The sequence below is a fragment of the Salvia splendens genome, chromosome 7 (genome assembly GCF_004379255.2).
Source record: "Salvia splendens isolate huo1 chromosome 7, SspV2, whole genome shotgun sequence".
Lineage (NCBI taxonomy): Eukaryota > Viridiplantae > Streptophyta > Magnoliopsida > Lamiales > Lamiaceae > Salvia > Salvia splendens.
In genome coordinates this window covers 17,834,716-17,847,744 of record NC_056038.1, presented here as the reverse complement: position 1 = coordinate 17,847,744, position 13,029 = coordinate 17,834,716, and the positions used below count along the sequence as shown (strand labels likewise).

The following is a 13,029-nucleotide window of genomic DNA, read 5'->3' as shown; positions in this document are numbered from 1 at the left end:
TTGGTTCTGGGTGTGCTGATACCTCTTGTTGTCATATGGGATTATGTTTCCCTCCTACTTCCGCTTCTCTCGGGAGTGGTGTGGTGGAGGTAGTGCCAAAGTAGTGTTTTCCTTCGCTTTCTCCTTGGGCATAGCTGCCTCAATGTCTAGCGCAAGGGCCAGTGCTTCCACTTAGGGAAGTCTCCCACGACTAGCCAACGACATCCTTATCTCTGGCCGTAGTCCCTCACGGAACTTCTCGGCCAGCTTCTCGTCGGTATCAACTTGTTCAGGTGCGTATCGGGTCATGTTGTTGAGTGCACGGTCGTACTCGGTCACAGTCATGCGTCCTTGGGTCAAATTGTAGAATTCTGCCACCTTTGCTTTCCGATAGCTCTTGGGCACATACTTATTATACATCTCGGCCTTGAAACATTCCCATGTCATCCCCGTTACTTGCTCTCGGGGCATTGTCTTCATCCGTGTGTCCCACCAGAAGTCAGCAGACTCGGTTAGTTGCTAGGTCACACAACTCAACCGTTCTTTGTCATTGCACCCCAAGATTGCGAAAATGCGCTCCAATGAGCGTATCCATGATTCGGCCTTGGCCGGCTCTCCCATTCCATCAAAGACGGGAGGTTTCTGACCTAAGAACAACTTCACGATTTCACGGTCAACCGGAGGTGGAGAAGGTGGTGGTGGAGGGATGGGTTGCGTCACACTCTCCTCCATCGCCTGAGGGGTAGGTTCGGGGTTCCCACGTCTTATGTTACGTCTTGGCGGCATTCTGATTTATCACAAGAATTATTATTGTATTTATTCGAAATCCCAAGAACAGTTGTGTGGTATAGTTGAAAGGTGGAAATCAAAGGGAAATTGCATCATAGAATAATAAGGAGCTTTTGCAAGACACAGTATCGAATATAACTGCATAAAATGATAGCAAGAGAGCAATCACCGAATGGTGTAACAGGAGGCAATTGCGTCGCAAGGTAGCAAATGAATGATTGCTAAGATAGTAAAGGATAGGAGACAATTTGTACAATAGAGTGACAATCATAGGCTTTCAATAGAATGGTAAAAGACAACGATAGTAGGATATGATTGTGCAATAGGACAACAAAAGACAGTTGTATAATGAGATGGTTAGGATGGTTTCAAATTATGGCAAGAAACAATTGTACCATCGAGTAGCAAAGATAGTATGTCACAAATAATTGTGCAATTAGGAAAAGGACGACTACAATGTAGTATAGCAAAAGGTAATCGCACAGTTTGAACAATAAGAAATGATATCAAGTTATTGCACAATAGAATAGCAAAAGACAAAAATTTCCATAGAATTATCAAACGTTGCCTCCAAGAGGTCTTAGTTCCATCATCATCAAAACAAAAGGGTAAAACAACGTGGAAAGAGAAAAACTAGAGTTAAGCAAAACGGTAAAGTATCAAAAAAAATGTGGGAAATCAAAATAAAATATTCCAGAATTATTATGTTTAATCTTTTCCATCCTTATCCTCCTTCGCCCCGGTCTCTCCAACGCTCTCTCTATTTGGGTCCTCCTCCTCCTCGGGTTCCTCCTCCTCAGGATCCTCCTCTGGATCCTCTTCCTCACTTTCTTCCTCGACACCTACGGGTGGAGGTACTATCCCGAGCATCCCATCGACCTCTCTGTCGATTCTTAGAGGGGCTGAAACGCGCATCCCGAGTCTCATTCTCTTAGGAACACGAGAGACATGTGGCTCCTTGTCGCAGCGATTCCTTCGCATGTGGGCTTGAATAGGCGGATAGATGTGTGGAGGTGGAGCACGTGGCGGTCCGTCAAAAGCAGCTGTCATAGCCGGAAGTAGCACCTCTATAAGGCCAACCAAATCACCCCGCGCGGTGTAGTCAGGCGGGCTATACCATATGAATAACTGAGATGCATGGGCGGTTCACTCGTCCCAAGGCGGTGGTAAAGTGTGGATGAGCTTTTGGATCCCCTCGTGATGGGTGGCTCCCCCATACGCATAGGCGTTCATCCACTTATCATAAAATCCGGTGACATAGGACATAAGGAAAAGCTTCCCATCCCACTCGTAGTCTTGGTAGCGCTCAACTGGGTGGTCCCTATTGCTGGAGTAACGATTTCGCATCGGGGCATAATACTGATGGACCATCTAAAGGGAAAACAAAGAAAACTCAGCATCAGTCCAACGATAGAAGGAAGCAATGGGGTTTAAGTTTCAAAAAGAGATGCTGAGAACATGATGTCTATGAAGATGGCTATGTATAGCAAAAGATTTAGGTGTGTAAGTAGCATCATGTCAAAGTTTTGAATATTCCAAGGTTATTGGTTCGTGTGTTTTCGCGTTTCGTCGAGTCGTAGCATGCCGACTTCCCCATAGGCTACTTGCCTTGCACTAAGCATTTCACATCTCTACGTTCATTATTATCGCAAAGTTTTGCATTCATTGCACCAATTTATAACTAGGTATAGTAGCATGCTCAAGTTCACCATCATAGATATTGTTTCATAATGTAATCGCATAAGCATCATCATAAAATTTCATCCAACTCATACGTTTAATGCATATTCGAGTAACATATACAAGTTTATTTTCATAACAACATTTGTCATCTCGGCATAAGCGCAAATATCCGTTTCACATCCTATCAATTCATCAACCCATATTCCAATCAAAAATTTTCAACATGATATATAATCTCAAATCCCCATAGAAGTACTTTCATTCATGCAAGAGTAATATTCCCATCGATATTCCCAACATTTCACAGTTCATATCAAAATTCCATCAACATACTTGTTACCTCATTCCTCGTGGTTGGGCAGGGACGAGTTGTGGTGTTGAGCTTCCGATGTTTATCATTTAGCCAAATTACACATGCACAGATTTTGACTCAAAAAGACTCTTGGGTCCAGAGCGGAAAGAACTGAGGCCCTGATACCAAACTGTCACGACCGCCCCTAGGGTTAATAAAAGCGGGCGATCGCGACTTAAAGGGGCTTAATGGACAGGCATAGAAGACTAGGGTTTTCAACAAAAGTTTGACCAAGAATCTAAGTTTAATAAATAAAACAACCAAAAGTATTTATGTTCAACAAGTAAATGACTAAGGGTTTAGCATTTATTCAAAATAAGTAACGAGTTTGCAAATATCCCAAATGAAACAGTTTTTTTTAATTTAAATAAAAAGTATGTAAAGCAAACATCACAGCGGAAGCATCCAAGAGAAGAGTGACGTCATGTGTGAAGACACAACGACACTCGGAGTTTCAAAACGACCATAATTTATTATTAATTCCTGCTCAACACCACCAACCTCTCGTCGCTGCTCAACCTGCACATAGAGAAAACATATGCAGGGCTGAGTACTTTAGAAAATACTCAGTGGCTCATGCCGAAAATATTTTAAATAAGAGTACATATTATCATGCCATTCGTAGGTAACCATCGGGGTTTGAGCTTTATAAAGGCCCGAGGCACCAAAATATTTTCCATTGTTCAAAATAGCAACTGCGCAGTCATTTTTCCCCATCGTCATCAACCATATCTGCCAATACATGACAAGGAATGCGGCCGCAAACCAGGTCACTAGACCGGCCAGCCCGTACGCTAGCACACAGTCTACCATAGGTGTACACTAATCCAAGTAGGGTTTGCGGCCCTATGAGGACCCGAATTTGATTTATATAACAGTGGCAACAGCCACATCAGATAGGCACGTTAAAACAAATCACGGCATGATAATCGCTTTAAACCACCCTTATAGCTCCACAGTCATACGTAAAAGATTTTAGTAAAAGAAAACCCACAAAAATGTAGGGTAGAAAAGAAGCTCACCTCGACCGTTTAGATTTCGACTACTGCTTTCCCTTTGTTATCACGCTTCGCGCACGAGTTATTGCCTTTAGATAATATATATATCTTATCAGTCACAACCATCGACTTAATATTATGCATGTCTCTATCGTTTTCCCTTTTTCCCCCCCTTTGAACAGCGCATCGTGTCATCACATATATCAATCAAGTAATTCACTTATAACAACATAGTGTTTTTGTCAAGATAGAGATCTGGCAGCACTGCGCAACCATTTTATAAAAATTATTAAAATTTCACCCGAGTTCCGTTGGGGCTAAAACTTTACCACAATGCAGTAGACTCATCAACTAACTTCCAGTTTAAATTTCATATCAAAATACCCCTTTTTGGTCGGTCAAAAAGGACAACGTAACCTACTGATCGAGAAAACATTTTCTGCCAGAAATGCGCAGTCAACTTCAAAAATTCACCAAAAATCCATCTTTTATCCAAATGAGTTAAATTCACACACAACATAGAAGAGATCAAGAAATTTACTCAGGAAAAAGAATCGATCAAATCGGAGTTCATTTGGTCGGTAAAACGCATGTCGGAACATACTGTCCGAACTTACAGCTTTTTATGCCTTTAAAAATTCGAATTAGGGTTTATCCCTATTTATTCAAAATCAACCTTTTCATGGGTTTAACACACAAGCATGCTCAAAAGGGTCCTTATACTCATGCTCTCATAACATCATACATCATTCACCATAGATTCATTAATTCATCAAACAAATTCATTCAAAGCGCAATCAAACATACACACACAAATTCCCACCGATTGAATCCCTTAGATTTGAAATCCCTACACTCTCTACATGCATGAGGGAGTCAAAGAATGTTTAGATGGGGAGGAATGAAGAATATGGTCTGATTTTTACCTCTCTTGGACGAAACAAACGGTAGGAACGAATAAAAATCTTGCTTCTTCAACAATCTCTTAGAAACTTCGAAAGGATCTTGAGTAGAGTAGAAGAACAAGTGTGGGAGAGTGGAGAAGAGGGAGGGGGCGTGTGATTGAGGTGGGAGGCGTGTGATTTGAGGTAGGGTTTAGGAGTCTTTTATTTATAGAGTTTAGGGAATAGAATATCTCCCATTTAATTGGAGAATAATCACAATAAAGATGGGAGAGATTTGGGGAGATTTGATGGAGGTAATTGGCGTGTAATTGATGGAGAAATAAGGAGGATATTTCGAAAATCATGGCTATTTAATTAGCCTTTGATTTAAATTTGGTGTTTTCACGGAGCAGAATAAAATAATACGGAGCAGGAAAATTAATAAAAATCCTCCCAAATAATATGATAGTAGGCGTGTGAAATATTCCTCCCACAAGGAAAAATTTCCAAATCTTTAATAAAATAGAGTAGAGAAAGATTTGCTAGGACATTCCAATTAAAACATGGAAAGAAATAATTAAGTGATCAAAATAAAAAATGAATAATTTCCTTCTCCTACAAATTAGGAGATTTCGAATCCCCCTAAGAAAATAATAGGGGCCGATTTTTATCAAGAAGGAAGTAAGGTAATTAGGCTTTAGGATTTAATTTGGATAATTATCCCAAAATAAATAATTAAATCTAAGAAATAGAATTCCTCTCCAATAATTTGGTAGTGGCCAATATTTCCACAATAAAAGGGCAAGGTAATTATTTATGATTTTATCTTAAATCTCACTCCCCTTAAAAATATAATTCACCGCAATATATTTCATTCCACATCAATTAATTTAAGCCACGCAATTAAATCAACGAAATTGACTAGGTCAAATCAAAATTAGGTCATCGAATCAATCACATAACAATTCATCATTGAATTCGTGACAATCAAAGCAATAAATGCAACGTCTTAGGGTTCCAACATTAGGGTTCGAAAAGTGAGGCGTTACAGGTTGTCTCTTTAGAGAATGAGTTGTATGCCTCTTCTACCTGTACAAAAAGAAAAAAATATAGTATATATTTGTTAGGGTTTGTATACTAGAAATCACCTTTCGAGTGATTGAATACTGTAAAACTCTAATAATTATTTTCCAATGAATGCAACAGATTATTTTTGTCATAATATTGTTATGTTTTACATTTAATGGATGTTTATTGCATATTTAAATGTATAAGCGAACATAACATAAGTCTAAGTTTTTGTTCTAGTAGACCGGTTGTGGGCTGCGCTCAATTTAAGGTACACGGTCAGTTCTGAACAAAAAAAAATAAGAATTTCACAACCCAGATAGACCTAGACTACCTATCACGAAAGGTTGCAATGTCAGTCCGATTATTTCTAAGCCTTATTGAAATATGATGACGTTGGTGTGGTATAGCACTGAATGGATCTAACAGCAAGATGAGTCTTTATGCTATCTACTGAAAGACGGGGTCTTGATAATTAATTTCTTAATCAATGTAAATTAGCATTGAGCATACGATATTAAGTATCTACTACTTTGACTTACCAAAGATGCGGGTTTTTCGTCACCCAACGATCCAGGTATATTGGGTAGTGGTGATCATTGCCTAGCGGTGGTAGGATTTCTATTATGCTGAATCGTGCGTGAGGAGAGTCACGCTTGATAATATCCACAAGAGTAGCTCGAAACGATGTTTTATTATTCGAAACCTAGCTAGTTGGAGTTTGATTACTCTATGAATAATAAATAAGAGTTTCTTGCTAAGTCCACTCTTGGAGAATAAAATATGTTAATTAATTAAGTCTATAGCAGACATTAATTAATTAATGGATATTTCTATCTTAAGCGCGAGAAATGAATTAAACAAATAAAAGAAAACCTGGAATACTTGTGATTTTGGATTTGGAAAGACAGTGCAATATTACTTCTGTAGTGGCTGCTTGTAATATTCCAATATAAGCTTATATTAAATTTTGGGTTCAATTTAATTAGTAAAAACCTAATTGTGTGAGGTCATGTCCAAATTCTTCCTTAGATCCCTGACTGGCCCAATATGTGACTTAATATAAATAGGAGAATAAAGTAGACAGAAAACATAATAATAATAATAGCAAGAATTTTCATCCCCCTCTAGAAAGAGAGAGAATTCAAAAATTGCTCCCTCTGTGAGCTGAGTTCTGTCTTCGTTATTCGAGTCCTTGTATTCTGGTGAGATTTGCCCACACAAATATCAGTATACAGTCTGGGACACCAGTCAGAAGATCAGAGGTCGAGTACTGAAGATCTTCACGTGGAGACGGAGCAAGCCATCATCGATTCTTGATTGAATCAACGAGGTAAATTGGCTAATTCCGTAGTGAGCATGTTTTAGGGATTTTATATGCTAAAGCATGTTTTAATTCAAGTTATGAGCATGATACATGTGATAATTACGCGAATAGAATTTGTCTAAATAATCTGCTAAATAGATCAATTTTATGTGATCGGATCTCGTGCTCGCTTTCGCTGCCAACCCCTTCAATATTAGCACTCCAAATAGTAGTAGTATTCCAAGTTATATGTGAAATAAATATGAATATGCACAAAATATCAAGTTCGTGTGCTCCCTTCCTGTAACAGTCACAAACACAAGCGTATCCTTGGTTAAATAATCATCTTCCTTACAGTATAACATAAACTTACTCTCGTACCTTAAATGTAAGAATCCTAGGATTGGAAGACAACTCAGTTCTGCAGTCAATGTCCCACAATCTGCCAATATTGTTACTCTATTTCCCTGTTGTGCATCAAGTTCATCACTCTGAAAAAAAATAGTATTACATCAAGGATGCAATGGTGATTCTCAACTATAACATGCTTATCTCCATATAACCATTATACTGAAGTAACTGAAATCAACTAATTCATCAACTTCATTAACTTATTAAATACTGACTCCTCAATACATCCATGTTAATTTAATTTCATTCCCATAATTGTAAACACACTTCACAAAAAGAAAAAAAAGCCACATACTTCACTTTTTAGCTTTGTTCTCTCATCTGGACTAAACGTTTGGAACTACGAAAATCTTTCTTCCTTAGAGTCTTCCATAATATCAGCATTATCGATTATCAAATCAGTCTACACAAATACACAAAACACCAAATTCCAATCGTAAAATTGAGATCACATCAACCAAAAGGTCAACTTTAGCAAACAACAATCAACACTGCAAAAAATATTACAAGAATATTCAGTAAGTATACTTACGTAGGGATGCCAGTACTATGTTAATAGCTTCAGATCAAATCTGTCACCCAATATACAAGATAATTTAGCCGAATCTCAGTGAAAACCCAACCCAACCATCATCAGGTTCTCCACAAACCAATCAACCTATTTAACATGCACATAAATCAAATTTCATCTATCCGATTATACAATTGTAGAGCCATTTCTTCATTTCTGAATATTAAATAAAAATGATGACTTTCAAATCTAGCATTCTCAAAATTAAAGAAAGATTAAGCACATTATTTCTAGAATCTTTAAAGAATTAGTAGACAGAAACTACAATGTATTTGGCAGTTCAAAGGAGAATTGAGGAGACAGCGGATCAGCTCGAGCGAGAACTGACGAAAAATACTAACCTTAAAATTAAGTTGAGTTTCCCTCTTGTGAAAGAAGTACCACCATTGATAACACATATCATCGCTGCTTCTACAGATTTTACTCAAGTTATGATCGCAATGAAATTAGATAATGAGAGAATTGATAAAAAAAACACTAACTGACTAACCTAGTAACCAAGTTAGGGTTCCCTCTTGTGAAAGAAGAGGAGTGAGTAACAATAGAAAATTTTAATCCATCACTCTAAACTATCATCTCTCTGGTTATTCTCACATCTCACAACCAGCTACTACTCATCAATTTCAATTATAAATATAGTCTTGCTATAAAAGAGCAATAAGTGGAGTACAAAATCCATGTTCAAGGGTAAGCTTTAGTACTATGCACTTGGGGAACCTGTAAACACAACCATGAATAGATGCACCTACAATCACAACCGTGGACATGGCTTATTGATTAGAGTAAATCATCTATCTCTGTTGATTAGTAGATACACACCTAACACAACCCAACTCCGACAAACTCACAATTTTACCTCAACTCTCAACCTTTTTACATGAAGAATTGTAAAATACTAGTACTACTAAAATTTTCAATATATTAAGAATGCAAAAGCTACAAATTCTGCGCCCATACATATATTAGTAAACTCCCTTTCAAATTATACTTTAATTTCCACTTCTATTCATAGATATAGACAAATGAAATCACTGCATCGGAAAAAATAATTCAGCAAACTTCCTTGCAAACAGATGACTAAGAAAATTCATAAACAAAGACGAATGATAATTTTCGTAAATGAGATATTTCTCGAATCATGTCAAAAAAAATCAAACCTTGAATCCCCCAGAAGCTGCGAATACTCAAGAATTATATTCTGTGCAAATTTCTGCAACTGGCCGTGTAAATCAGTATCCTGATGAAATTGGGGATCAATCATCAATGGAATGAAAATTAGGATTTGGGGATTATTTGAAATCGAGGGCGGTAGAAGGTGAATTTGGGAGAGAGGGAAACTGAAATAGTTCAGCGCTTCTTGTTTTATTTTAGCTATGGTTTTTTTATCTTAAAATTTGAAGTTAAAAGTGTGGCTAAAAGGGTCTCATTGTGGCATTTATTTAAAACGTAGTAATATTGATTGAAATAAACGTAGTGAAACGTTGGTGTATTGATAAGCAATCTTTCATGGTAATGTTTACAAAGTGTCAGTAGTAATAGGCAATTTTTCTAAACATGAGATTTGTAAACTGCATTTTTTAACTGCTGCTGATTTGATTTTGTCAATTGGAGCAAAGAAGTAAACTTCATCTTTTCTTAGAAAATCACAATGACACTCAGTATACTTGTAATATACAAGAGCGGACAACGTTTCATATGAACAAAACTATCAAAAATTAAAATATAGTCTATATATGTGACACATCCACACTAATCTATTGTCCATATATTCAAAGGAACAGGAAAATATTCTAATATTGTTGGAGAAGCACCCTTAGCTCTACACACCATGCAAAAGATTATACAAACAAAAGATACTCATAATTCAAAACCAAAAACAACAAAAGATACTACATTGATAGGCTTATGGTTCATTACATTATCTTCTTCTAAGAAACTGGTACATGTGTAAAGAATAAAGATTATAGAATTCATACCTTTTTCTATCCTTTGAGGTACCCCTAAAACAAACATTCATCAGTACTCCGTTCCAATTGCTTAAATACTATTTCAACTATGAAGTTGAAAAAAAGATTATGTCATTGAAGTCGCGAAAAAGATCTCATGTCCAAAGACGGTTTCTCCATCACTCGTTGGGGTCCCAAGCGATACAATTATGTTTGGAAATGAATATCCAAACAAAGACAGAGAGATAGAAGATTATTTTTCTAACTTCCACCTTGAGGGCAAGACGGTTTTCAAAAGTGGGGGAGTTAATAGGGACTTAGACTTTTACTTTATTCCAGAAGTGGCTAATAATCTCTCCAAGTAATTACTTAGCTTATTTATGTATTACTTGCTCCGTCCCACAATAAAAGTCCTAAGTGTCATTTCCGTCCGTTCCATAATAAGAGTCCTAAAATGTGAGTGAAATAAGTAGCCTCGTATTCCACTAACTTATTTTACTCGCATTGTATTATTAAACTACTAAGACTTCTATTAAACTCATGCCCTAATCAAATAAGACTTCTATTGTGGGACGGAAGGAGTATTTTTTAGTTGTTATGATAGTGTTTAAAATTTGATTTGCTTTCTAGTTTGTAGCGTATCTTTTTGTACTATCCATATTATAAATATATGTGTAGAGTCTTTTATTATTATTAAAAAAATGAAAAATTAAATTATTAATCTCTTCTCTGCGTGAAACAATGACGAACCCAGGTGGGGTCGACAGACGAGCTGTCACGCCCGCATTTTCTAAGGATAGAAAACACGGTTGATCGCGACTAGGAGAGGGTTAAAGAAGCAGGGAAGAAAGGGGGAAATCAACACCAAATATAATTGGAACAACACCAAATATAAGTGGTTGCGTTGGACGATTTTAATCGTTGTGAAGATAAGATAACGAATTAATTAAAGTTTCCGCGAATTTTAATTATTGAAAGAAATGCGAGAATGTAAAGTATATATATATATATATAGGCTTCTCAAATTAAAATGGGAGTCCAAATGTTTATATAAAATGGCATCGGGCCATAACAATAAAAAAGCCTAACAATTAAATAATTATACAAATTGGGTTTTGCAACTAAATAAGCCCAAAATCAATTAAATCAAATGGGAGCCCCATTCCTTTCCAAATGGGAGCAAGCCCAAGAACCTTTCTCCTCATTCTTCTCTTCACGGTCGACGGTTTCATCCAAGTGGAGACCCTCCATTTCCACCTTCTTCACCTTCCATCTCCCTCAATTAACTCTACAAAAATCAAGAGTCACCCAAGATTAAAACTTATTTATCTTTACTCTACTCTTCTACTTCAACACTTCAAGAAAGAAAAAAAAGGATTCTGAGAGAGAGATAACCGAGAGAGAGCCGAGAGAATGGGAGGAAGAAAAAATGGCTTCCATTTTGTTCCAACACCCAAGTTTACGTCGGAAGGTATAATTTCTTCCCTTTTTTTACTGAATCATGAACTTTAGCATTTGTTCATAACATTTGCAACGCATAAACCAAACAAGGAATTCAACAATTAAAACTAATTAAAACTAATCGAACATCGCCGTAGTTAATCGAATGCGAAAAGAACATAATTTGAGTACGAGAACATAGCTTTCGGGACGTTTCGGGGCTGTTCGGAGTTGTTCGGGGCTGCGCGGTGTCGGTTCGGGGTGGCGGCGACAGCAGGGGGTGGCTGCTCCGGCAGCTGGACCTCTCTGCGACAGCAGCGGTTCTGTCCGGCGACTCTAGTGAGCGACGGCCACCAACAGCAGCGCCTCCTGGCGAACAGCAGGGATGGCGACTCCGGCGAGCAGCAGCGGCGGCCGGCGACCGCAGCGACAGCATGGCGACGGCTGGACCTCCTCACTCCGACGGCGTGTGATGTCGTGAAAAAGGAGAACGCGACGGAGAGGCGACGAGATTTGAGAGGGAGCTTCTGTTTTCTTTCGTCGACTGCATTTTCATCGAGAGTTAGAGAAGAAGAGGAAGAAAAGAGAAAGAAGGAAATGAGGAAGAGAGAGAGAGGCGTGGGGTATGGTGGGAAAGGAAAGAAGTTTGGGCCACTTTTGTTTTAAAAAAAAAAGATTTGGGCCTTATAACTTAATTGGAGTTAGTTTCAAAGTTGGGCCCTCTTTTATTTTATTCTATGGGGCTTATTATATTAAGTGGAAGTATAAAGGTGAGGGCCCAATTAATTAAATCCTTGGGCTGATAAATTATTTGTGACGAATTATTTAATTAATTCTGAAATATTTTGAGGCATGAATAATTATATCTCAAGTCCGAAATAAAATAATTTCGAAGAGAAATAGTTGCGATAATTTAATTATGCGCTTAAATAAATTTTAAGAAATTTATTTTCGACGTCATGGAAAATACGAGGAGCCAACGGAGGAAAGAACGAGCGTAAGCGGCCGGCCGGCGTCGCAAGCAACGCCTTGGGTGGCCGCCGAATAATCGAAAATACATGAAAACCGAGAAAACGAATTAAAAGATTTTAATTAGAGTGCATGCATTCTAAAATGTCTTCGTTACCGAGATTGATGAGTACTTTATGTATTTTTCGAAAAGGTGGTTCGCACGCCCGCTAAAGTCGGAACGAGAAGCTACTTAAGGAAAACTCTAAGCTATTGAGGTGGACTTTATTACTTAATCTCTTTTATTTGAAATGATATGTTTATGGTGAAATAAGGGTGGTTTTAAATATTATGTCATGTCGTATTTTATGTTTTTGAATTGCCTATCTGATTTGTCTACTAGAATAAAGTTCTACTAGACTTTGATGGTTAACGAATTCGGGTCTAACTAGGGGCTAAGCCCTACTTAGGCTAGTGCACTGATGGGGATCGTGAGCCGTCGCCTAGGTCAGCCGGTCCAGTGATCGAGTTTGTGGCCACATTCTCGTTTCACATGATGGTTCAGATATGGTATATGATGGAGGATGATGTTTGTCTGCGCGGACACTATTTTATTTAAGGAATGATTTAGTGTTTCTCGGCCTTTTAAAGTAA

The 13,029-nt window shown here is 37.7% G+C and overlaps 2 protein-coding genes across 11 annotated transcripts; both read right to left on the bottom strand.

Annotated features, from left to right (window-relative positions):
• Nucleotides 1-1,476: 1,476 nt before the first annotated feature.
• LOC121810515 (homeobox and leucine zipper protein Homez-like) lies at nucleotides 1,477-1,818 on the bottom strand. Its single transcript, XM_042211275.1, has one exon. The coding sequence runs from the start codon at nucleotides 1,816-1,818 to the stop codon at nucleotides 1,477-1,479; it is 342 nt and encodes a 113-aa protein (XP_042067209.1).
• Nucleotides 1,819-7,129: 5,311 nt separating this feature from the next.
• Nucleotides 7,130-9,452, bottom strand: LOC121810294. Of its 10 annotated transcripts, XR_006052438.1 has the most exons (6): nucleotides 9,199-9,452; nucleotides 8,383-8,452; nucleotides 8,003-8,128; nucleotides 7,766-7,873; nucleotides 7,441-7,550; nucleotides 7,130-7,360 (listed from the first exon to the last, which is right to left on the bottom strand). XR_006052438.1 is itself a non-coding variant. In XM_042211091.1 (4 exons), the coding sequence occupies exons 1-4, from the start codon at nucleotides 9,300-9,302 to the stop codon at nucleotides 7,180-7,182; spliced, it is 465 nt and encodes a 154-aa protein (XP_042067025.1). In that variant the 5' UTR covers nucleotides 9,303-9,451; the 3' UTR covers nucleotides 7,130-7,179. The 10 variants fall into 10 exon arrangements, 2 of the variants coding, with proteins under 2 accessions (XP_042067025.1, XP_042067026.1); XR_006052437.1 differs by having other exon boundaries at nucleotides 7,441-7,873; XR_006052442.1 differs by having other exon boundaries at nucleotides 7,441-7,873; nucleotides 8,003-8,042.
• Nucleotides 9,453-13,029: the final 3,577 nt, after the last annotated feature.